The sequence below is a fragment of the Ixodes scapularis genome, unplaced genomic scaffold (assembly GCF_016920785.2).
Source record: "Ixodes scapularis isolate PalLabHiFi unplaced genomic scaffold, ASM1692078v2 PGA_scaffold1__304_contigs__length_218370807, whole genome shotgun sequence".
In the NCBI taxonomy this organism is placed as follows: domain Eukaryota; kingdom Metazoa; phylum Arthropoda; class Arachnida; order Ixodida; family Ixodidae; genus Ixodes; species Ixodes scapularis.
Window position 1 is genome coordinate 114,027,021 of NW_024609846.1, and position 26,894 is coordinate 114,053,914.

The 26,894-nt window shown below is 48.1% G+C and overlaps 1 protein-coding gene across 1 annotated transcript in view; it reads left to right on the plus strand.

Moving 5' to 3' along the window:
* LOC8053888 (sodium/hydrogen exchanger 2) overlaps window positions 1–26,894 on the plus strand; it is a 657,649-nt gene that overhangs the window by 559,275 nt on the left and 71,480 nt on the right. The window contains exon 12 of the mRNA XM_040205731.3: window positions 1,884–1,951. Coding sequence (XP_040061665.1) covers window positions 1,884–1,951 — 68 coding nt within the window. The remainder of the gene's footprint in view (window positions 1–1,883; window positions 1,952–26,894) is intronic.

Below are 26,894 nucleotides of genomic sequence, written 5' to 3' on the forward strand. Positions count from 1 at the left end.
CCTTTTGGTGTTTTGTGTTGATGGAAATGACCTTGAGATTGAGACTATATAAGAAAGTGGTCTAAATAAACCAGTTAGCTGAGTTTGAGACTCCTGTCTATTTTCTGTCCCTTCCACGTTTTGGTGCTTCTTCTCTACCCCAGTCTCAGGTTAAATCAACATGGTCTTAAAGCCTCTTGTGACTGCTTGTATCCGCTGCTCTGGTCGTAATTAAGAAGCTTAAAAACCAGTTGTGGCGCAGTCGGTCGTAGTCAAATACAACTGCGTGAAAAACATTTAGTTGTTGTTTTTAACACTGAATTAACGAAGACGTTAAAAGACTTAATTTACCGCAACTAGTCCTTTGATCTGTCGGCCTCTCCCGTGTTTTGCTCTGAACAAATTGTAATCCAATTATTTTATGAAGTTATCCCCCAACTACATAATCCTTTCTCTTTTTTAAAAAAAAAACGTGGCTTGCATAATCGAAGAGTTTTTCGAGTAGTTCGAATTGATATTCGAGTTACGGAATCTATTTAAACGAGGAGAGACGGCGACAGACGGTCACATTTCACTTCAATTGATGTCTAGTTCTCTTACTCGACATGTTTTCTGTCTTTGCCGTTGCATGGTCTTAGGCGCCGCTGTTGGCATTTCTCGTAAAAATATTTTCTCGAACTACGCAAAAAAAGAAGTATCAAAGTTTTTTAATGCGCTACATTTGCTCCCATCTCAAGAACATAACTCAGTTGTTCCTAACTCACAGAGAGTGGTCGTCTGTCCCTGTCCTTCGTTTTCTTGTCCTTTCAAGACTATAGTAATTCATTCGCAGCACGCTTGCATCCACTAAGTACCAGGAGTTTTCGTTATCTTTAATATTTTTTGTTATTTTTATAGTTACTCGTTTTTATATATGTGGATGTACAAAGATGACATACCGTACATACCTTGTAAAGTTATGAACACTGCACCTAACTAAATATCGGCGCAATTAATTTTTTGTAATCTAATAAATTGTCTTAATGCAGTAGCTTATACTAAGATTCTTGTGATATATTTTACTCTTGATACAGTAAAGGTTTAGTCACTAGCAGAAGAACAGCAGATAAAGAGAGCCTTCCAAATTGTAAGTTTTTCGAAGCCGCTTACAAAGATGCTAATGGCATCAAGATTTACGGGTTAGCAGAATCTAAGCAAGGGGGACGTCTAAAAGACTCTTTAGCAATGGTATTTCTTTTACAGAGCATTTGATATTTTCTTTAAACGATTTGTATGGAATTCTGGTAACACGTTACAGAAACGCCTAACTTGGCACAAGTTTGCCAATCCTTGGGGCCTAACTTGGGCCTAATGCAATTTTGCTTCAGGGCGTTTTTCAGTGCCAGCATATTTTTCTTTGGCGTCTAATGCGGATGGCAAGTTCAAAGAAGCAGACAAAATTGCGCTCCGCATAGCTTTTTTAGGCTCGCCACATAGTTGTCACAGTGTCAGAGTGGAGCCAGAGAGGCCACGTACGACCCGAAGAACCAGGAGTGAGGCATAAATGTGGTACTTGTTTGAAAATTCAGGCACAAAGTGTCCACTCAAAATCCGAACAACCTGAAGTCAAGATTAAGTCTGGTATTTGTTTGCCGATTAATGCCCAAAGTTGGCAGATGACAGCTAAACGAACAGGAGTGAGGCCTAACTTTGATACTTGTTTGGCGAATTGGGGCCAACATACTCAGATTCGGGCCAAAAAAGTTTGGTTCTACCTTGGGCTTCTTTCGGGCTTTATAAGGCCCTAAATTTCCAGACGCTTCGGTTTCCAGGTATTTCGGTTTCTGTGAAAATGTAACATGCAAAGGTAATTTAAATAAAAGTATAAAGCAACTTGACTGTTTGTCTTGCAAATATTTGTGCAGATGCTGTCACGGTCGTCCTGTACAACATGATGGTCGGTTTTTTCGGTAGCGACATCACGGCCAGAGAGGTGGGTGGTCTTTGGTCGTTAAAACAGGCGCTTTCCCGTAATAATGACAATTACGGTGTCTTATTTTTTTTTTCTTTTGCGTGAAACAACAATGATAAGCTGCTCTTAGAAGTGTTTTGGTAGAATCACCACCGAGGCACAGAAATATTTTTCTAGGAGTGGCACAAAAGTGCCATTTCTATTGATGCACCGAGCTAGGCCAACACCACATAAAGGAACCTAAGTATATAAAAATTCTCCTATGTCTCCCGTAAACGTCAACTCACTCGGACGGTGCCAACTGAACAACTGGGCCCGAGTCCGACGGATTGAATGGCCGCGTTAGGTCCGTGCTCAGGAGCGCGAGAGTTTGGCGCTCCGTTCAATAAGCAGACAGGAGCGCCGCCGGAAACTGACACTCGAGCGCGCTCTTTGCGCGCCAAGTATTTCTCGGAAATCGAGTGACTTCTTCGCGCTCCGTGACGTTACACCACAAGCAAGATGGCTGCTGCGCTCTCAGAAACGTTGTCAAGACAAAGAACGCAGTCGGACCGCTGCCCCTTTTCAGTTGATTAGTGCCTAATCCAGCAGGTAAAAGCGATTTGATTTGAAAGCCAAGACAGCAGTTGGTGTTTCTGAAAAGATTTGTTTGTGCATCTCGCTTGCAAACGAATTCATCTATCCAACGGTGGCGGGCCGATAACACGGTGAGAAGAAAATTTATCGAGATGAGAAGAGAGCTCGGCCCGCTGCCTTTTTACAATGCTTAGCTCAGCGAAAAAGGCACTTCATTTCATTTATTAGCCATTTTGAAGTGAGGTGGCAGGGACAAAAGGTACTTAAAGCACCTGACCAACGTCCCGAGGCCCATACAGGTTTCAGAGCGGCAACACAGATAAAAGCAATAAAAGAAAATAGAAAGAAAAAAAACAAAACAAGGTTGTTTGCTCATTTTTATGCAATATAGTATTACATTTGATTGGAAAGCCAAAACGTCAATTAGCGTTGCGGAAACTGTTTGTTCGTGCATCTTGGCTGAAAACGAATTGGCGTGCTACCTATTGACCGGTGGTGTGCCGGTATACTGCGCATCGACGGGTTCCGCCTCGCGCTGCAGGAGGGAACCACGGAACATCTGACAAGTTTGACAGTTTCCTGCGTCGACAAGCGGTTTCAAGAATGTTGTGTTTAATTTAAATCTCAACAACATGCGTCGTCAATAAATAGATCGGTCAAACGGGCTCGAAGCGAGTCTTCAGTCCTTTCAGGGATATTAAAACATTCATGGAAACTTTATCACGTCGCCGTCTCTTTTACTTAAGACTCTGCCGCTCCACACAGGCCTTAATTAATTTATCCTCGAAATAATTTTGGCTCCTGCCAGAGGTATCCACGAGACGCCGGGTTCGTCATAACCGTGCGGTCGGAAGGAGCTCGTGCAGCTCGTCGATAGTTTTGGTGTGTCGCGCTCCTGCACGCCATACGCCGTTTAGTTACTGCGCTCCGAGTATGAAACTCGGGGCGTCGGAGTAGGAGTGCAAGAGCGCGGACTTAACGCGCCCATAGTGAAGGCCCGTTCACACACTTGCAACCGAGTACGCGTCCGACTGAGTCAATACCGGTATTTAAGCCTCTTGCGACGACTTACGATCGGGTGCGCTGCTGCGGAGCTGGTCGTCCGCGGTACATCAGTTAAACCGGTCCTGTCTCAGTTGGTTGTAGTCGAGCCCTAGTGTGTGAACGGGCCTTAAACGACGCCCAGTCGAACGCAGACGCAGCAAATCGTGCCCATCTGTGTACGTCCTTGATCTCACTGTGATGACATCGAAATTCTAGTTCACGGGTCTTGATCACAGAAAGAATAAAACAGATGAAGGACGAACGCAGACGCCCAGTTCAGTGAAGGGATCAGTGTAGGAAGTGCCAAGAATTAATCGTGGCTCGTCGTGCTTGGGGATATTGCTGAACGTGCCAAGTTATCTAATACACTGTACTGGATGTGAAGCTCGACAAACCGTTAGGGTATTGTAGATGGAATCGCTCAGGTGGACACGGTTGTGTCGCAGTGGACGACGTATACTTCACGTGGCCCACGTAGGCCAAGCACTTTGGCCCTCCCTATGAAGAGCTTCACAATAAGGAAGATTTATTAAGAAATAGCGAAGGAGAGGCAGTACTGCAGACTTGACTGTTTTTCTTTACTGGGAAGTTTGTCTTAGGGATAAGTGAATAAAGAAAGCCGTACGACGTCAAAATAAAAAGTATAAGACGCGAATCTCAAAGTTGTCTTCCTATAGCTTTGCACGAACGAAGTAATGATATGCTAATATTCTGCCATGAACCAAAATGGACCAATCACAGAGTTATAAATGATACAATTATTCCCTTATTATGCAGCGCGGCGCGAGTATGAAAAATAGCTTGGTTCCGGCGCCACTCACCCAACCGCTTGCTGCATAAAAGGAGCTTGAAGCACTACTTACCACTAGAGGTTCTCTATATCGTGGGAGTATTCAGATTTCTGTATTTGTACATGATCGCGATAATGCGGGCATCTTGCGTTGTCGCGGGGGAAAGCGAGAGACGAAAAATCTGTTCTTGACCCCTTGCCCTTCCGCTTCAGGATGGCCTAGCTCTTCGGAAGTCGTCCCGTTTAGGAACGAGATGGACAAGTTGTTTTTCCTTGTTTGTTTTATTTGTTTGTTTGTTTTACTCCATGTGTAATGATGTCTGCTGATGACTATGCATGCCTTTATCAACTTTCTATACTTTGTTTCACAATAAGTTGGAACGCGGTCAAAGGTTAGGAATTTAACGCAAACTAAACGCGTAAAGCTCGCGCCGCTTGATTGGAATAGCGGCGGATAGAACACGCATAGAACGAGGACAAACGCGACGAACTTTTGGCTTTGCTTAATCGGCCCAGTCAGCTCTTGAGTCTGGTTAACCTGCATTCGCGTTTGAGTATGACCAAGTGTATGGAAACCGCTTGTGACTACTTCCGATGTGAGAACAAACTGGAGCCCATCAAGTAGCCCTGAAACTTTTCCTCTCTCTCTCTCTCTCTCTCTCTATATATATATATATATATATTAGGCATCATTATTTTATCATAGGCTTTAAATAATTTGGAGAATGTTATAATCGAGCAGTTCTTTGAATACTGCGTAGATTTCATCTCAATAATTCTTGTAAATTCGCCGTTTAGTTATACGCACAGTGCAATTGGGTTTCGGGGCTATCTGGTAAAGCGTGAGTCTCTTTTCTTGTCAAAATTAAAATCTCTGGATCCTGGGAAAGTAGCGCCAAGCTCTCCGTACGGTCGTTGTTTTGGCCCATGGAATGAACAGTTTCTGCTTCACGTCTCTCTTGATGAGCCGATCCAAATTCGCGGTGATAGGTTGCTTTTTGAGGACTCCCTTGTATACCGAGATTTTCTTCACACTGGCAAAACAAGAGCACATTTTCGCGGCGCCTCCCTTTCTTTTTTGGAAGAATGGCGGTGCTGATGCGCTGATTCCCTAAACACCGGTTCGCGATTTTGAGTGATGCGCGTGTCCCTCGGTATGCGCTGGTTCCCCGGTTCTTTAAAGACCTTCGTTTGAACGGCCTTTGAAGCGTTATGGATAGCGCATCGCATCGAGTGTACATATATATCTCGTCCTGCGGAATGCGACTCAATGCTGACGCGATCTTCTAATCTTGAGAATCGGACCGATCCGTGAAAAGCTTCGCATGCGCACGTCCTGCCTCTGAGAACAAAATATCCCAAAACCGGTATAATAACGTTTTTTGGGGGCAGCCTTACCTTAATATTGCTGTTGTTACCACGATACTGAAATCGTGCCGGGAATATACTACAATCAAGCTGCGACACCAACGACTCTCACCACCACTTTTGTTTTTACGGCACGTTTCCGACGCGGTTTCGGCACGGTAAGAACGGTAACCTACGTGTCATTAGAGAGTTTTAGGCAACCCTTTTTTGCACACCCGATACGGCAGGATGGGCCCTCCGGTACGAACTGCACATATACGAGTGTACTGCGGAAGCGCAGGCGCAGTGCGTACCGGAGGACCCACCGTACCTTATCGGATGTGCGAACACGGTTCCCTAAAACTCCCTATTGAGGAGTCTTTGTTGATCGTTCCTACAACTTTGAACTTTGAACTTTATTTCAGCAGCATTATGCCGAGGACACCGGACAAAAAGCTAACAGAAGCTAGCTTGACTGGGTCCGGTGCCCTTGCATCTATACAGGGAACACAATCATATTTAAACAATCCTAAATATTTCTTACAATATTCAAATCAAACAATTTAAAACGTTCCTATAAAATTTTAAAATCACCGACACTAGAGAACATTTTTTTTTTCTTAATTTAACAACACAAAGAAGTACGCAATGTTTTCTTAGTTATACAATGAATATCGATGTCGGTTCATTACAATGTTGTTAAGCAATGTAGGTAGATTATGAGCAAGAGACTGCAGTGCATAATTTGTACGGAAATGGGGAACCTTCCAGAATTCTCTAGGACGAACATCGAAGACTGATTCACGCTCAGTCAGGTTTTCTAGCTGTGACAAAAAAGCAATAAACTCCGAAGTTGAAAAGGCGTAAGAAAATAGCAAACGATAGTCATAAATACAAGAAACTTTCATGATATTGTAACTCAAATATAATGGTTCAGCATGTGTGTCGTACGAAACATTAGTAATGAAACGAATAATTTTTTTTAAGAGTTATTAGTTTGTTGACGTTACTTTTGGTCGTTGTGCCCGAAACTAAATGGCAGTAGTTGATTTGTGAGCCGAACAGAGCATATGATAAATTTGAATCTTAACTTTTGTAAGAAAAAGAGAGCGACAGTGACCGATGATGCCAGCTACCTTTGCCAGTTTGTGAGTTAGAAATTCTATATGTTGATCCCATTGCATAAACTCTGAAAAAATTATGCCTAGCGTTTTATGATGACTTACTATTTCAATTTCCCTGTTTCCAATTTTAAGGGCATAACTAGCATCATTACGTTTATTTATCGATAAGGATTCCCGATAATGACACGATGAAAGAGCAAAGGCGCCGGCGGAGTATGCGGTATCGTTATCAGAGCTATCGTAACTTATTTATTAAAACTCCCTATAGTAAAATTGATTTTTTTTTTAATAGGAAATCTCTCCGTTGAAACTCTAACACCACGTTCCATCAAAAATATGTTTGGGTAAATTTGTTGATCATGACTAGATGTGTATCTATTAAAATAAGTTTTTTTTTTACTTTTTTTTTTTTGGTTGGGGGGGAGGGGAGGGGTGAATACATTTTATTTTACGTTACTTGATTGTAATCGTCTGCCTTCCTCTGCCAAAGGTAAAAAAAAAAAAAACGGGTGGGCCTGATCAAGCCAACCTATCTTGGCTTTTTGCCCATTCCCCGTCACCTGTGCGTATGTATGGACGGAATAAGCGGAATTTGAATTTGAGAAAAAAAGAGCAACAAAGCTTCATGTACAACTAAGTCACAATATCACAAACCCCCTAAATTGGGGTAAAAGAGTCGACGTCCTAGTTACACCTAAAGATTTTTTTTTTTTTTTTTTGCGTTTTGGTAGTTTTTATGGGCATGCTGTCATTTTTGTTTGAGATTTGTTTTCAGCAACTATTTTAAAGAATCTTAATTTCGCCGTTTTTTTTTTTTTTCTTGTAGGTAGTTATTTATTTTTATGCCACCCTCCCATTTTTATAGTTTGTGCAAATCCGTTGTAAAATATTGTAAATAATTAAAACAGGGAGGATAGGACCGCACTCACGTTGCTCTCTTCTCTTCTTTTATATTGTACACATTTGAAACCTGCATTCAGATTACTTGACCCCAATATCTGTCAGTGACCTGTACCACGAGATATAACTAAACTTACGACATGGAGTGACTAAGAGAGCTCTCCTCGTAAAACCGCTGAAACGGCACGTCTGTCATTAGATCAAGATTTTTACGAGATACAAATACAAAATTTCAAGCAAAGGACAAGACGCACTTCAGAATTCTACAAATATCAAAGATTGTGTAAGCCAAGCCTCCGTATAGTCAAGCCATAAAAGAAGGACGGATATATCAAACAGGGTTTGCACCGAAAACGGCGCATCTAAGCCGCTTATAAGTTATTCTCTGCTATATTTTTTTATATATATATTAACTTCAGTTGGTAAGTGCCTTACACTCTGTTTTTTTTTTTTTTTTTTTTTTTGCGTACTGCTATCACGCGGTACCCAGACCAGAGTGGCAAATCTCGTTTCTGCAAAAGAGCATTTTTTTGTTGTTGTTTTGCTTTTATTATTTTATCAAAATGCGGTGCATGCCCGCGAAGCTCTAATGGTTTTTTAACATTGCTCGTCAGGATAACAAAAACAGTTTTCTGTCGACATGACCCGCCTTCGACAGTACCCCTTTCTTACGGGCAAGATTTTGGTCTCTCGTTGAAGACGCTCGAGCATTTTGCTAACAAGGTTATCTCGCATGACCAGACACGCAGTGTTTGCTGTTCTCTAATCTAGAGGGACGATATGGTGGAGAAACAAGCACCAGACCCTTGCTTAAGAGCACGTACAACCTTGTAAGCAAGCTTTGTTAATTGTGAGCTTCACCGTCCCATCAAAAGAAGACACGAAAAAATTGAGTACAAGCGTCACTTTCAGACGCCGGTATATTGTTTTGTTGGTGAACAGAACTGTCATTGTTACACTAGCAGCATACGTCATAATAGAATGAATAGCAGGACAGGTTGGCGAGCGTTCCTGGCGAATACAGCGCGAATAGAATCGAGGATGAGAGGAGAGCTAAAGGGGCCATACCAAGCGCTGAGTAATAGCTGAAAGTCTATTTGAAAAAGAACGCAAATATCACTTTTGCTCGGGGCAAGTGTGCGCAAGCCCAGTACACATGGTACCCTTACATATTTCGTTTAAGTCTTCCAGCTTGAGACCACTCCAAGCAAAGCGAACACCGTTGGAAGCGGACAAAAGCTAGCTCGAATTGAGAAGAAATACGCAAGCTTGATCATTCTGTCAAGAACCGGGGAGCACAGAACGTGTTAACCTCGCAAAAATTGACGTCACGTCACTTAAGGTAACATGACCTGGTCACATCAGACCAATTTTCCGGCTAAATGTAGCGGGGAAATTAATTGACGTCATCTGACAATAATTTTCTTGCTAAACTTTGAGGGGAAGTTATCGTCATTACGCGTATTCATATTTAGGCGTACTCGGTACTTGTAACGCGCGAGATTTCCCAAGCGAATCAGTGCGAACCCCGGACCCTGCGATCCGCATCCCGGCGTTTTTATTTGGCGCCACGAGAGGGAGTCAAAGCGAGCGCAAGCAGCGCGACCAAATATGACTCACGCAAGCCTTCGTGAAAGAAGCGCTCAGCTAACTCCTGAATTACGAAGTGATCCCACAATGTCACCCACGTGATCCCACAATGTCACGGGGCACCTTATATAATGCACTAACGAACAGCGCACCGAGCCTAGGACGTCACTACTTAGCACAGCAGCCATGAAATGTATTAGCGCTTGCGATAGACCTCCTTTCCTCGCGATCACTTCAGTTGCCACAAGGGGCTCCTCGGGATCCAAGGGCACTAAGGGCCCAAGACGCTACATGCAATCCTCGAAAAAAGCACAACCCAAATACTTTACTAGGAAAATACATTCTACTTCGTTCATTTGCATTAGACAGGGCGCCCTCAGCACCAAATCCACACCGAGCAATTTGGAAACCCCCGTCCGAGGGAACGCAATGGGAAAATGGCGGCCGACGGAGTTTTCAAACACATGGGGCTCTATGGCACAAGAAACCGAAAACGGGCAAAAATGGGCTCCATTTTTCCATTGAAATTTTCAGAAAATCACTTATAACTTTTGATTACGTTATCGGATCGGGCTGAAACTTTGGCATCTGGTTGTGACCTCTAGCTCTACCTTTAGGCGGAGAATGAGCGTTCGGCGATGCCTAGTTTATTTTTGCGGTAAAAAAGACCGTGCAAATTTTCTTTTGTGACTCCCTGTATATTGAAACGTAATTCGTAAACTATATTTCACGGTGTAAATGGCGACGAGGTACCCATTCCATGACTTTATGCACTGTAATTAATTCATTGGTGCAATAGCGCAACTACGATTCAACTTTTAGTACTGTGAAGCAAAGCGATACCAATCAGCGGTACCTTAGGCGACCCACCACACTTCGTGCCAACCTTTCGATTCGGGTAAAATGTATGCGACCAATGTAAACAAATTAATGTTGGGTCGTACAAACACGACGTTGTGTACGTTAATCTATATATATATATTTTTTTTTTACTCTTTCGTCAAAATTAACTAACGCAATTTCTTATTTTTGGTTTCGGGAAATACAAGGATATTAAAGACTATACAAAATAGTTAGTCGTTTAACGCGGATATAATATCAGTTTAGCGGTTCAAACCGGTTCGAACTGTTGTTTCTGCCCCTAACACCGAACCCGGCTCCGATCGCAGCCAGCTGTCTTTCAATGGTTTCACAATCTCCTACTTAAAAGTGGTGACTTTCCCTAATTATTCACTTTGATGTTGGTTCGGCCAACACGACGCTTCCCATAACTGCCCCGTGTCGACGATATTTTCGCGAAACCTCTGAAAACGCGAACTGTATCCACAAAAGAGTGTTTATCCGATAAGCGACAGCATTCTCACTAGAGAAATATATGTAGAGCTTCGAATGGTGAAAAGTACATCAACCGTGATGAGTGTGTGCGTACCAAGTGTAGATACGGCATGAGCTAACATTTGCGAATGTCATTCGAATGCGGGCAGTGAAATCGATATGCCCGCAGAGAAGGTGGACAGTTCGTTACAAAACGGAAATGATGCGGGCTCATTCGTTCCTGTCGCTGATAGTATCCGCGTGGCATGCCGTTTTCATTGGGTAACCCTGTACGACAGAAAAAGGTACGCCTATAACGCCTCTAAAGGGCACTCAAGAGGGAATTTTATCAGTTTATTTCAGAGTGCCTCGCTGCGCTCTCGCTATATTCTTATACGCTTTACGGTGCGTTCATTACTTGCTTTACCTTCCTCCAAATAAGAGTGAGGCTACGACGGCACGCCGTAAATCAATAAACCCAAAATCCTCTTCTTGAGTAAGACGAGAGAAGAAAGTTGCGCTTTAAAAAAAGGGGCTTCGCCTATACTCAGCTTAGGGGCCCTACTGGAATATTAATCGGGGTTCAGCGAAATACTTAAGCCCGTGAAACAAACTCGCACATAAAATCATTAAAATGCTTAGGTAGCTTCCAATACGTCAGCTTTCAATGTTTATTTCTTTTTTTTATCCGTCGCAGACTTTTTTTTTTTTACGTCTAATGGCTGATTTTTCATTCAAGAAGGTAAATTTACGGGAAAACTCTCCGTCAGTGCAGACTTGAAATATCTAATTTGCCTGCTTCAGAAGGTAGACTGAAGAAATAGATTATCTTTATGAGTATTGGGAACTGCGAATCTGTTCATTCGTTTTTGTAGCCTTTTTACTTTTCCAAAACACAATTGATGGTTGTAGACGTAACTAACAAAAAACTAGATAAAGCGGCAGAGTTAAAACCTTAATTCCGAACAATGAGACAGCCAGGCAAGATAAATTAGTCCGCCCCACAATGGCAAAGTTTTCGAAAGCTATAATCTATTATTTACTGCTCTCGGTCGAAAATTACGGCCTTAAATAAATATGTCTGTTACCTCCAAGGTTCGTGTGTCTTACATTTATTTACTTGTGTTTTTGATTTCACAAAAATAAGTACTGGCGTCCTAATCTGGACTCTTAGCGAGAAAGTCGGCGAGAAATTCGGTGGCTATGATTGGCCGGCGCCAAGGTCAAGTGTGGCGTCGGCCAATCACGGCCTCCAGATTTCTCGCCGACTTTTCGCCAAGTGTCCAGATTAGGGCCCCAGCACGCGAAAAAAAAATATACTGTGAATATTGCCGCGCGCAGGGGTCACGGTCTTGTAGAAGATTCTTGTTTATTCTTGCTGCGGACATACCTTCTATCGTTTATCCCCTCTTTTGTAGTTCCAGAAAGTGCGTGTTCATTCTCGCCCCGAGCGCGCTACGCTCGAACCTTCTCCGCCGAATCTTCGAGATAATGACTCACCTTAGATAAGAGGCCGCCCGCGACCTTGTCGAGTCAGTTTCGCCTCAGCGTTCGATCTTGCTGCTTCGCCGCCTTCGACACCCGCGACGCTCTGTTGTTATCTTTCTTTTTCCTTTTATTTCCGGGCACAGGATCGCCCCATTAAACGTTCGGTTTACTCAGTCATTCGCCGCCGCCTCGTCACTTGTCATCCGTGACATCCTGGTGGAGGTGCGGGGTACCGCATGTCTGTGCAGCGCAGCCCTCCGAGTTCTCGCAGTACAAGTCCGAACCCAAGCTCCCGAGGACTCAACGAAGACCAGATCGAGACTCGATCAAGTCGCCGCACCCAAGGGCTACACCCGGAATACGGACTTCTACCTCTCACGACCAGGCAGCCGACGATGGCCAACCAGTCGCAGACGCAGACCGCTTCTGCTGTCATCTACCTGCCCGTCGCACCACGGACGGCTGCTCCGTTCCACGGCGAACTCCACGAAGACGTCGAAGATTGGATCGACCAATTCGAACGCGTCGCCCGCCACAATGGCTGGACCAATTAGCAACGGCTGCAGAACGTGTAATTCTCGTTCGAGGGGACTGCCAGGTGCTGATACGAAAATCACGAGTCTTCATTGACATCCTGGGACATCTTCAAGAGCCAGCTGAAGGCAACGTTTGTTAACCAGCACCGCCGAGAGAGAGCCGAAGACTTACTGCGTACCAGGACTCAGGGCCCCAACGAGAGTATCACCGGCTTCGTGGAAGACGTTCTGCGCCTGAGCGCCCGCGCCGACCCTCGGGCTACGGAAGAGAAAAAGGTTAGAATCCTCATGCGGGGCGTGAAAGAAAACATCTTCGGCGGCCTTGTTCGTAGCCCTCCGACAACTGTCGAAGGTTTTGTCACCGAGGCGACTAACATCGAGCGTGCCCTGCAAGCCCGAGCCAGTCACTACCATCGCCCACCCGGCCTCGCTGCCCTTGCGCCGTCTAGCTTCGACCTCGGCTCCAGTCTCTCAGACATTCGCGAGGTAATTCGAGACGTCGTCCGAGAAGAGCTCAGGAAGCTCCAGCCTGCTGCCAATTAACCGGCTTCGCTGTCAATAGCCGAAGCTGTCCACGAAGAAGTTCAGCGGGCAATCCAACCGGAGGCTCCTGCCACCGTAGCAGCACCAGAGGAGCCCGCTGTGAGCTACGCCGCAATGCTCCGCCGAGCACCATCAGCACCGCGTCCGTACATGGCGCCTCCCCGACGTGTGCCTCCAGAGCCACAGCATTCCCGACGCCAGGAAGATCGGGCGCACGTTCGTCCAGAACAAGTTGAGCCAAGGAAGACCGACGTGTGGAGGACGGCTAATCGACGCCCGTTGTGCTACCACTGCGGGGAAGCCGACCATATCTACTGACGATGCCCCTACCGCCAGCTGGGCCTACGAGGGTTCGCGCCCAACGACCCTCGACCACCTCTTGGAGAGCGACCTCGGGACATCGAGCACTACCTCCGCCGCTCTCCCCGCCGAGTATTCCGTTCGCCATCTCCCCGACGCTCGCCATCGCCCTTCCGCCGGTCTCGCCGAGGCAGCCTGTCATCCATCGCGTCCCGTCGGGAAAACTAGGCGCGGCAATGCCGGGAGGTGGTGTTGCCGAAGACGAACGATGCCAAGATCCTCCAAGATCGTCGGAGCTCTCCCACTCTAACGCCGCAACGCCCCGAAACGACGTTTCTGTAACAGTGTCGAATAACCTCAGCGTTATCATCGACGGCCACGACGCGACAGCACTCGTCGACACCGGAGCAGATTATTCTGTTTTGAGTGGGAGACTCTCTCGTCGCCTTCGGAAAGTTACGACGTCGTGGGATGGACCACAGATACGAACCGCCGGCGGACACCTCATCACGCCTGTCGGCAGGTGCACTGCTCGCGTTGAGATCCACGGTGAAACCTGCCCTGTCAAGTTCGTCGTTCTGCAGGACTGTTTGAGAGACGTCGTTCTCGGAATGGACTTTTTGTGTGAATACGGCGGCGCCATCATCGACCTTGGGGAGAACAAGCTGACGCTTCGGAAACCTGTTCCCTCGGCGGAAGATCCCAAAGTGACGTTAGCTGCAGTGCGAGTCCTTACCAGCCACGTAAACCTGCCGCCGCTGTCCAGTGTCTTTGTCCCCGTCGGGACCGACGAAGCCACCTGCGGGATAGCACTGTTGGAAGGAAGCGTCCAACTTCTCCTTGGACGAGGGATTGGTATTGCAAGAGGCGTAACCGAGCTCCAGGACGGGCGCACCGTAGCCCTTGTCACCAACTTCCGGCAAGAGTCACGGCATCTTACAAAGGGTACAGCTGGGGGCTACGTCGAGGAAATTTAGGACTCGGCCGCGATCGCCGTGATCTCAGAAGACGCCTCTCCGACGCACCACAAGGGAACCACGCCGTCAAAGCTCGACATTGACCCATCCCTCCCAGCCCCACAACGACGACAGCTGACTGACGTTCTCGTTGAGTTCAGTGAGTGCTTCGCCACATCGTCAAGGCTACGCCAAACAGCGGTTGCGAAGCATCGAATAGTTACTGACGATGACGTGCCCCCTATTCATCAGTCGCCGTACCGAGTTTCGGTGAAGGAGAGGGAAAACCATCCAGCAACAGGTTCAAGAAATGCTGGACGACGATATTATCCAGCCTTCAAGCAGTCCGTGGGCCTCTCCAGTCGTGCTGGTGAAGAAGAAGGACGGAATCCATAGATTCTGCGTGGACTACAGGCGGCTGAACGCTGTTACAAAGAAAGATGTCTATCCGCTTCCCCGCATAGATGACACCCTCGACCGTTTACGCCACACCCGATACTTTTCGTCGATGGACTTGAAGAGTGGGTACTGGCAGATTGAGGTCGATGAACGGGACCGCGAGAAGACTGCCTTTGTCACGCCCGATGGACTTTACGAGTTCAGGGTGATGCCCTTCGGACTCTGTACGGCGCCGGCGACTTTCCAGCGGGTCATGGATACCGTACTAACGGGACTGAAGTGGCAGAGCTGCCTCGTTTACCTGGATGACGTCGTCGTTTTTTCGCACGACTTCGACGAGCACTTGAAACGGCTTAGGGCCGTGCTTCAAGCCATCAAGACCGCAGGGCTCACACTCAAGCCAACGAAGTGCCGCTTCGCCTACGGCGAACTTAAGTTCCTTGGTCATGTCGTTAGTAGCGAAGGAGTACGCCCTGACCCCGCGAAGACATCCGCCGTAGCCGAATTCCCTCGACAATCGGACAAGAAGGCCATCCGCAGATTCCTGGGGCTGTGCGCGTACTACAGGCGCTTCGTTCAAGATTTCGCAAAAATTTCGGCGCCCCTCACACATCTTACGAAAGACGCCGTGAAGTTTCACTGGGCAGAAGAACAAGAACGGGCGTTCGACGAACTGAAACGAAGACTTCAGACACCTCCGATCCTCGGACATTTCGACCAGCACGCCGAAACCGAAATTCACACGGACGCAAGTAACTCCGGACTTGGTGCGGTATTGGTACAGCTACAGGAAGGCACGGAGCGAGTAATTGCCTACGCAAGTCGGACACTGTCAAAGGCGGAGAAAAATTGCACCACGACGCAAAAAAAATGTCTCGCGGTTGTATGGGCGATCACAAAGTTTCGTCCGTACATATACGGGAACCTGTTCCGGGTGGTCACAGACCACCACTCGCTCTGTTGGCTTGCAAACCTCAAAGACCCTTCAGGACGCCTGGCTCGATGGAGTCATCGACTGCAAGAATTTGACATGACCGTAGTCTACAAGTCAGGACGGAAACATAGCGACGCCGAGTGCTTGTCCAGAGCCCCCGTCGAAACGTAAGACTGTACCGACGTGGATGACGACGAGTGTTTCCTAGGTGCCGTGGACACCAACGACATGGCAGGACTTCAACGAGACGATCCGGAGCTCCGCGCCCTGATTGAGCATCTAGAAGGACGAGAAAGTACCGTTCCTCGTTTCTTTTCACGAGTCCTGCCGACCTTCGCTATTCGAAGAGGTGTACTTTATAAGAAAAATTTTGGAACCAGTAATTCGCCGTGGCTTCTGGTAGTCCCCAAAACCTGCCACGACGACCCAACTTCAGGACACCTCGGTTACAGCCGAACACTAGCCCGAATACGTGAAAAATACTACTGGCCGACGCTGCCGAAGACCGTCCATCTCTACACGCGATTTTGCCATGAGTGCCAGTGACGCAAGAAAACGCCGTCAAAGCCAGCAGGTCGCCTTTAGCCGATTTCCCCTCCATCCAAACCGTTCCAGCAAATTGGAATGGATTTGCTGGGCCTTTTTCCACCGTCGACCCTGGGAAACCGCTGGATAATCGTCGCCACAAATTATCTTACGCGTTACGCCGAGACGAAAGCCCTTCCGTCGGGGACTGCTGTCGAAGTCGCGAAGTTCTTCATCGAGTCCATCGTCCTCCGGCATGGCGCCCCCGAAGTCCTGATCACAGACCGAGGGTCATCGTTCATGGCACAGTTGACCCAAGAGATCCTTTGTCTAAGCCACACGGAACACCGTCGAACAACGGCATACCATCCGCAGACCAACGGGTTGACGGAGCGGCTCAGCAAGACCATCGCCGACATGATCACCTTGTACGTCGACGTGGAGCACAAGACATGGGACGAGGTATTGCCGTACGTCACATTTGCCTACAATACGGCCGTACAAAAAACCACAAGAGTGACGCCCTTCCAGCTGGTGTATGGCCGGAAGGTGACGACTATGCTAGACTCTATGTTGCCGCACGATTTAGTCGACGACGGAAGCGATGACGCCCAGGTGGTTGCCCAACGGGCAGAAGAGATCCGCCAGCTAGCAAGACTACGAATTCAAGACCAGCAACATGTCGACGCCGGCCGATACAATCTTCGCCGGCGTGACGCCCACTATCAACCCGGGGACCGGGTATGAGTGTGGACACCAATACGGCGCCGCGGTCTCAGCGAGAAGCTTCTCAAGCGCTACTTTGAACCCTACAAGGTTCTTCGCCGTCTCGGGGACTTAAACTACGAGGTGCTTCCCGACGGAACTCGACCATCAAGACGACGTAAACCGCGACCCGAAGTAGTCCACGTCGTGCGCCTCAAGCCATATTACGAACGATAGAACTTCGGACTCTCGTCAAACTGTGAACTGTGTCTCGCAATTCTACTGTCCTTTTGTTGTGGATTTAGTGTTTTCGGTTTGTGCTGCATCGGGACGATGCGCTTTTAAAGGAGGGGATAATGCCGCGCGCAGGGGGTCACGGACTTGTAGAAGATTCTTGTTTATTCTTGCTGCGGACATACCTTCTATCGTTTATCCCTGCTTCTGCTGTTCCAAAAAGTGCGTGTTCATTCTCGCCCCGAGCGCGCTACGCTCGAACCTTCTCCGCCGAATCTTCGAGATAATGACTCACCTTAGATAAGAGGCCGCCCGCGACCTCGTCGAGTCAGTTTCGCCTCAGCGTTCGATCTTGCTGCTTCGCCGCCTTCGATGCCCGCGACGCTCTGTTATCTTTCTTTTTCCTTTTGTTTTCGGGCACAAGTTTGCCCCATTAAACGTTCAGTTTACTCGGTCATTCGCCGCCTCGTCACTTGTCATCCCTGACAATATACTGGATGACAGGCGTCTCGGTGGCGCGGATGTTTTTCAAGGGACAATGAAGACGATTTTGGAAGTTCAGTTCTACTATTGAAATAGATTTCATGTGTACTCCAGGTAGTGTTGACGAAGTTTTAGCCCAAAGTTGCGCTTGCGCGCGCCGCACAAATTAATTTCCTAGGTCCGGCAATAATCACGCCGGGACTGATGACAGCGACGCACGAGGCTGCTAAAAAAAAAGCCAGCTTTTGAGTGACGTGAAGCGAGACATCGAGTGAGTCTGTCAGATGATTAGTCGAAGTGAACATAGTTCGCTCGTCTCCGTTTTCGATCGTGAGTTGTAAAAATAGTGTTTTTTTTTTTTTCTTATTTTTCTTTTTTAAATTTAATAGCAACGAAAACTATGCACATATGGGGTTTCCCAACTCACCAGGCCCGGTCTAAAATGGACGGTAAAAATCGGCGCCTGTACGAAGCTATCTACACTTTTCGTCAAAAATGCATTTCACCGGTGGTTTTTCTTTTTTTTTTTTTCTCTTGTAAAATTACAAGGCATAGCTTTTTTTCTGTAAAAAATAGGGCCAAGAAACTTGCCCTGGTTGACGGGGGACGGCGACATAGACGACCGAGTCGAGATGCGGGTCACATTTGGCGCGCGTATTGATAAATGGCGTCGGGAGCAGCGTCCGAATTACGTCCGAAAGTGTAGCCGACAAGCGAAAGAAAGCAGACGACACGCAGACGAAATCCGTTGGCAGCAAAAGCGCCGTCATTATGCAAACGCGTTCTCTTTTTCTACTTGAAGTTTTGCTTTTATTGTCCGCATTAACTTTTAAGCTAAAGGTACTTAAAAAAAAAAAGATTATGTTCATTTTAATAAACCACGGTGGTTGCGGGCAGTCTTGATAAGGAGGTAGCGCCATCTATCAATACGAGCTCCAAACGCGCCCCACCAGTCGACTTCGTCGTCTGCGTCGCAGCCCGCCGTTGACCCTGGCAAGGGGGGGGGGGGGGGGGGGTGAATTGGTGCCCGAGTGGACTAGCGCACACCAGCTCGGAGCACGTGGAGCGAAAGCTCGCGCTGCAAAACCCAGGGATCCTCCCCACCCTTGCCTGTTTCGATCTCGATGAGCATCGTACCGGCGTGTGGTCGTGTACCACTACTGCGTGGTGCACATTAAAGACCCCAGGCTAGCAGTCGTACTGCACTGACTAAATTGCTGATCTACTACCTCCTGCTGTATAAATATCTAACGCCAAATCTCACATTTGACTTTGACCTCGCAAGTTTCTTGGCCCTATTTGTTTACAGAAAGGGAGCTACGCTTTCTAATTTTACAAGAAAAAAAATTAAAGCCGTTTACAAATCCCTGTAACGCCGAATTGGTGCGCAGCTCTTGAGGAGGCGTAGGGAAGGGTACTGAGGGGGGTCACGCCACCTGCGGGTAGTCACGTGACCCCGGGAGGGTCACGTGATCTCGGGGGAGGGGGGGGGGGGTCACGTGGTCTCGGGGGGGGGGGGTCACGTGGTCTCGGGGGGGGGGGGGGGTCACGTGACCCCCCCCCCCGGTTACGCCGACGCCGACGCCGACGCCGACGCCGACGCCAACGCCGACGCCGACGCCGCTCAGGCTGGAAACGGGCCCCTAAGAGCTGCGCTCTAAAAGAAAGAAACCCGTTTACAACTTCCTGTAATGCCGAATTAGAGCGCAGCTCTTGAGGAGGAGGAAAGGAGAGTACTGAGAGGAAGGTATACCCCTCCTCCCTCCTCCTCTCCTCCTCATCCTGTCTGCTACTCCTCTCTCCGAGCGGCGTCGCCCTCGCCTCACGAGGGTCACGTGACCTCACGGGGGTCACGTGACCCCTGTGAGGTCACGTGAAGATGACGTCATCATCATCATTACTGATGACGTCATTAGTGCACTGATGACGTCATTGGCATCGGCATCAGTGACGTCACCAGTGACGTCACGTGTCCCATAATGCACCGCGCGGTTACGCCGACGGCGACTGCGACGCCGCTCAAGCCGGAAACGGGCGCTTGAGAGCTGCGCTCTAAAATGAAAGTCGCTTACAACTCCCTGTAACACCGAATTAGAGTGCAGCTCTTGAGGAGGAGGAAGGAAGAGTACTAAGGGGAGGGTATACCCCTCCTCCCTCCTCCTCATCCTGCCTGCTAAACCTCCCTCCGAGCGGCGTCGGAGTCGCCGTCGCCGTCGGCGTAACCGTGAGGTCACGTGACCCTCGAAACCCCACGGGAGTCACGTGACGTTACCGGGGTCACGTGACCTCACTGTGGTCACGTGACGTCACTGGACCTCACGGGGGTCACGTGACCTCACGGGGGTTACGTGACCGTGAGCCAGCATACCCGACCGGACATTGGGAGGCCCAGAGTTCAAATCCTGGCTCCGCCAATTTTTGGCTTTCGGCGGGTTCCTGGAAACTTTGATTCTTTGATTCATTGGATTAAGTACGGTTCATTCATCTGCACATATTCGTTCATATCCTCCTCGGAGACCACATACGATGGTGTGAAGTGCCCGTGTTGTATACTCAATAACGTGGCTCTTGATTCTCGCAGATGATGATGATACCGTGTCTCTAAAGCTCATAAACAAAGAATACTACATGTACACGGGGCGAGACAAACAGTGGGAGGATTTCTGGAGCACAAACGAGCACGTACCACGTGACACTAAGCGTCGTACCGCGTTCCACGCGGCGGCGTGTGTTTCCAGAACACCTCCGATTGGATACATTTCGTTTCTTGTGCATTAATAAGCCAGGTAGGAAACGCCAGAAAGCCAAGGTGGATTAGTGTAGTGTTTAGCATACCCGACCGGACATTGGGAGGCCCAGAGTTCAAATCCTGGCTCCGCCAATTTTTGGCTTTCGGCGGGTTCCTGGAAACTTTGATTCTTTGATTCATTGGATTAAGTACGGTTCATTCATCTGCACAATTTCGTTTATATCCTCCTCGGAGACCACGTACGATGGTGTGAAGTGCCCGTGTTGTATGTATATATATATATATAGAAAGGTGTTTTACAGTTGAAATAAAGTAGTATTTTGGTCTTAAAGGACCGGTGCAACGATATTCAATTGGAATGTTTTTCACTCTACACGAGCTTACTGGCACACCTGGGACTCAAGGATACCCACACGCAAGGCCACTGGCTAAGAAACTCCTTTGTTGCGGTGTAATTTCAAGGACAAAAGCGATCATTTTCATTCAATCTCTCCTTTGCAAAATTTGATGACGTAACGTGGGGATCGCAGTACACCCAAGTGACGATATTTATATGCGGTTCATAGATTGGACCCGAGCATTGCGTGGGCACTCGACTTGGGCTCGTGATAATTGCTAGCTCAATAAGCTTTGGGGTAGTGACCCGTGTCCAATCGCTGCAACGACGACAACAGCCGTGCCATAACAATGTCTGGAACTCAGCGCGTGTCCTGCGCTTTGCCAACCCCAGCGCGTGGCTATGATCAGCACTGGCGGCATATAATCGGCTCCAGATCACGTGGCCGCTTATTCTGGCTGTGAGTTGAGGGGGTGAACGCTGCTCGTTTTTCTTAAATTTTTTTCTGGGACTTCTATTGCGTGGGGTGAAGAACGAACGCGTGTTTCATAGGTCATTAAGGTTAGGGATCCGTTTTAAGCTGTATTTGCGCAAAGTACAAAAATTGTTGCATCGCTCCTTTAAATAGCCGACCGCCTTTCACTCCCGAATCTCGGTTGGTGACTGACTTCAAAAGCGTTTAGTGTGACAATAACATTATTTTTTTTCCTTTTCTAATAAAAAAAATGCCGCGTCATCCTGTTTTGGTTGTTTTGTCGCGCGATTCTTGGTTCCACGCGTGAAGGGAGCGGCGGGAACTACTCCAGGCTGACGCGCTGCCGTTTCCGGTATAGTCTTCCGGGTCCATGTAAGAAAAGCTTCTGTCAGGCGAACACAAGCGTCGCTGCGGTCGCAGCGCCCTGATTGGGTGAGGTGTACCGTGACGTCAGGGGGAGTACTCCGCTCCGCGACCTCGCATCGGCTCGCTTCCCAGCACCGGTTTCCCGGTTTGGCGTTGTGTCCCGGAAGCTCTTCGAGGACCTGGACTTCGTGTACCCGGTGTACAAGACGTTGAGTTAGGCCGATATGGACGTGCTTCCGTACATTTTATAAGCCTGCTTGCCCTTTTTACCTTTAAAATTGGGTTACAAATCCCGAAAGCTATCGGAGGAGGCAATTCCGCCGATGAACCTCCCCGTCCGTCCACACGACACAAGGCAATCTTGAGAAGGGTCGGTAAAACGGTGGCGCAAGTGTTTCAGACGCTGCAATTCTGTTCCTTGCCTGTTCATGATTTAGGACGATATTACATACCGCTTTCAAGGCATTTGAAGTGGCATTTATACCAAGGGCCTTTGGGTGGTCGGCAAATTATCTCGCGACCCTGACTCTGCGCTTCCACTCTGCATGCGCTGGTTCGCAGATGTTTTAAAGGCCCTGCGTCTGATGACCTTTGAAGTGCTTGTGGAACAGGGCTGTTTTACGTAAATGTAGCTTCTTCGTGAATTATTTATATAGTTTATACTTGTATGTAGGCATATTTCTTAGAAGATGCAACATTACTGAAAATTAGTTTTTTTTTTATGGTAGCAGCAAAAACGGCCGAATTGCACCCAGTTGCCTGTATGATATGTATGGAACTGCCCAAAATATGCACAGCAATGGTGCCGTAATTTGGAATGTTTATACTTTTTCCTGACATTCTTTATTCCAGCCTTGGGTACTAAAAAAAATACACCGTTCAGTCTGAATTGTCATTTCCAATTAAACGAGACTGCTGCAGGTCCCCAAAAGCTTCCTCAGCCTCCAAACTCCCTACAGCTGAACTCTCTGACAACAGAGGAAAACAGGAGTAAAAGCAAGCATTCGAACGTCTGTCCAGCGGTAGATGCAGCACTAGTAGCAGAAAATGTGGAACCTGTGAAGGGCGACAGTTTGCGTGAAAAAAGCTTCTGGTATTTTAGCTTCAGGGCAGTTCGATTTAAGTAAAGTCTCAATTTTAGGGATTAAGGAACTAATAACGAGCTAGACATCTTCGCTTACGTTTGTTATACATTTCTTGAGGGTTGATATAAACAAGTCCAGAAATACCACCCGTGTAGTCTTTTGAAATACTATCCGAATCCAGCAAAAGTTAAATGCGAGCAATGTATATAATAAATGTTCCTTGTTTTTTTTACTTTGCTCCTGCACTTGGGCTGTCTTACTTGTGATTCTCTCCCCATGGCACAGACTGTATTTAGCATGTTGCTCGAGGAGCATGCAGCTTTTCTGCTTCGGCGATCTTGTTTAAAAGCAGAGATACCAAAAAAAATAGTATACATAACCTGCCAATTCATTCAGACCATCAACAGCATTTATTGTGCGAGATGTAAATCTATAATGATGCTCCTGCAATTGTGGCCATATTTCTTTATTTTCATATACCAGCAGCGATTCATGCGTTGCCTGCCCTGTCAAGCATGCTTATAATGTTGGTTGAAGTTTCACCTGTAGCTACAGGCCATACCTCAATAAAGGCACATATAAAAATTTACACTTCCTACGAAAAACACGCCAAAAAAAAGTAAATAGAAACGAGCGCGCCGACAGCTAGCGTCGTCACAGCCTCCACAGGCCGAGCGGGGCGAGTCGGGGAAAAATTCTCTACTCGCCGTGACGTCACCCCGGTTCGCCGTAAGGGGGCGCCACGCGAACTTCTCGGGGCTAATAGTACGTCCCGATTTTTCCCGCACATGCATTGAACCTTTCATCCAATGAGACCTTTCGTGCGCCCGTGGTGTACTGAAGTGTTGTGCGCGAATATGCGGTAACGGGGACGTCAGTAAACGCCCCTACGCGAGCCCAAAACTCCGTCGCTTTTACGCCGAACCTCCTCGAGCAGGACCATAATTCCGTCTTGTCTCGGGTTCTCAGGGTGTTCTGTCTCACTCTGTACGTGACAGGGACAAACAAAGAGTCATCTTCGTAATGCGATAGCACCACTGGCAATGCAATCGGCAATAAACGACGTGGACAATAAATAACGTCCACACACACACACACAACTCCGTTTGAATGCGTTTGACTGCGTTGGGTCGACAAACGACCGCGAGTCACCGGGTCTGGGGTCCCTTCATGTGCGCTTTGATTAGTGTGATGACATATAGCCATTATGTTCCGAACGCTTAATTTTTTTTTTTTTTTTTTTTTTAGTTTTGGAGCGTGTGAAAGAACGTCTCCTTGCACGCGCTGTTCGCCTTGACTGTGTTACGGTGGCATTTTGTTTTCTGCAAATCATTCGGTTTTTGTTTGTTTTGTTTTTCTGCAAGCACGTGCTGTCGGCATCGCGTACAACTATAGACGCTTTTAGCCAGCTGTGCATGGGCGCCGCCATAACTGACCTTCAGTTTTTATTCCCTCTTATTCCGTTCGCTTCACATCATTATTACCATAGCAGGACAGGTCATTGCCATTTTAGGTGTTACTCTGTCCTCCTCCCCAGCATAGGCCTTTGTGGAGACCCATCAACGCCCGCTTCAGTGGCTCGGCATCTCGGTAAGACAAGGGAAGGTCGGCAATGGCGGCTAAATTTGGCGCGCGCTGAAAGCGTCTATAGTCTGTTTCATACCTAGCGTGCAACGCTGTCAAAGCTTTTGGCGCGAGCATGGGGCTTGATCTCGTTGATCATTTCCACGCGCTCTCGCGCAAACAAAACCATAGATGAAGCCACGCGCTCGCGCCAGTAGCTTTGACAGCTTTGCACGCTAAGTGTGAAACGGAGTATAGAGATGTCATCACCCCGTAGCCTCCTCTATAATTACAAATCCTGGCAGATCGCCGCGAGACGCGGCCGCCGAAATTAAAAAAATAGAGCGGCAGACAACGGATGAGAGGAGAGCCAGATGACGGGCGCCCCGTTGCGGCGAGACGCCGAAACACACTTCTGCGGAGCATGGCCTCCGCGGGCGCTTCGGGATCTCGGAGGCCATGCTCGGGAACGATGGAATGTCCGCTCGTGCTCCTCGCGTTCCTCGCGCCACCGCTTCTTTTCTCGTCGGGTTTGAAAACACTGTTTCGGGTCCCCGCCGCTGCAAAAGCTGTGCGCTGAATACCAGGTTCCCCAAAAAATGCTCTGCGCTACGAGATTCTCGCGCTTCAAAATCTGCGACCGGGCGCTCTATGGCTCCGTCGTCGAACTGCCTGGCTTTGTGAGTATGGAGGAGGCTATGCATCACGCTCAATAGAATGACACCGCGGTGTAAGATAATACTCTTCACCGTGAATGACACTGAGGCATCCTAACCGGGTCACCCGTGCTTCATGTGAAGCGTGGCCACTAATTAAAGGAGTAGCTTGGCAAGCGGCGTACGAAGCACGAAGGTCCTGGTTCTTCGCAGTCGCAACGCGGCACAACGCTCTCAAATCACAAAGCGCCGTTTACTCTAAAAAAAAAATAATAATAAATAAATAAATAAAGCCAGTGCATCTACTTTCCCGCACAACACTCGGAGAGATATGTCTGGACATCGTCATTCGCTGAGCTGCCTCCGTAAGTTGCGGTGATTGACTCTCCGAGTGTTATGAGGGAAAGTAGACGCACGGCTGTTTTGTAGAGTGTACAGCTCACCGCTCCAGCTGCGCTGATGAACGCTAAATTCAACCGAAACCGACTGTTCATTGACGACGTCACCTCCGTTTTAGCAGGTTGTATGGCGGGGAAGCCGAACCCCAGTTTTTTTTCGTTGATTTACATTACACGAAATCATAACCTCCATATAATTGTATAAAAAAGAAATCGAGCATATTGCCAGGTCCCTACAAAGTCGCAAATCACCTTTTTTTTTTTTTTTTTTTTTTTTTTTTTGAAGGGGAAGTTTTTGGTTTCATATTTAAAATTGTCTTTAGTGTCCCTTTAAAGTTTAAACCACCTCAACGGCTCGTTGTTTCGAGGGCTGTCGTTATTGATTCTTCCGGGGTTACTGCTGGTCACTATCGTCACTGACAGAATAAGAACGGTGGGGCGTGCCTTTCGAACTCCCCGCCTGCAGAGCGGGCTCCGGGCCTTCCTCCGTGCTTTGGCTGCGCGCGAGCGCTCGAGGTGCGCGAGACGCGTTCTCGAAGGTAGGAAGCTCGCGCTGAAGGCAGGAGACAACTGAAGCTCCTCCCTTTCGGTCTCGCCCTATCAGCGACTAAGAAGCCTCGCTCGAGCTTCTTTATCTCAAGATCGACCATCGCTCTGGATAATTACGATTGTGATATAGACGACAGAGACTATCATAGACTGCTCTATACTCACGAAGCCTGGCAGTTCGACGACGGAGCCATAGAGTGCCCGGTCGCAGATTGGGAGCGCTAGGATCTGGTAGCTCAGAGAATCAAAGAGCCATTTTCGGGAACCTGGACGCCAGCGCACAGCTTTTGCAGCGGCAAGGTCCCGAAACAAACTCGCTCGTTCGCTCGGGACAAGTGTGTTTCGGCGTCTCGCCGCAGCGGGGCGCCAGTCACGTGGCTCTCCTCTCATCCGTTGCTTTCCGCTCCACCTTTCCCATCTCGGCGGCCACTTCTCGTGGTGATCTGACAGACTTTGTCAGTATATAGGCGTCTATGATACTATCTTAATCACAGTTGGCGGGGGACACGGGAGCTCGTGACATCCATGATCTATCAGAGCTCTGTGTGCTCTATTTCATACACAGTGCACTACGCTGTCAAAGGTGCTAGCGCGAGCATGGGGTGTGATCTTGCAGATCATTCGCACGCGTTAGTGCAGACGAAACCGTAGATAAAGCCACGCGCTCGCGCCAGTAGCTTTGACGGTGTATTAAACACGAGGGATGCTTTTTGGGGAATGATGTGATTGGCGGAGCCTGCGCGGGACTCCCTCCCCGACCCAAGCAATCCCACGAAAGGCGGGGAGCTGAGAGGGATGTCAGTGTTTTCAGACGCATTAAGCGGTCGCACTTTTGACAACAGGGCTCGGTGCGCGCGGACGGGAGTAGAAAAATGGGGGCGAATACAGAATGCCCCCCCTCCCCCCCCCCCCCCCCTTCCCAAAAAAAAAGCATTCTTTTTCATTGCAAAAGTAAATTACGCATAGCCGAACGCTCATTCTCCGCCTAGAAGCAGCGC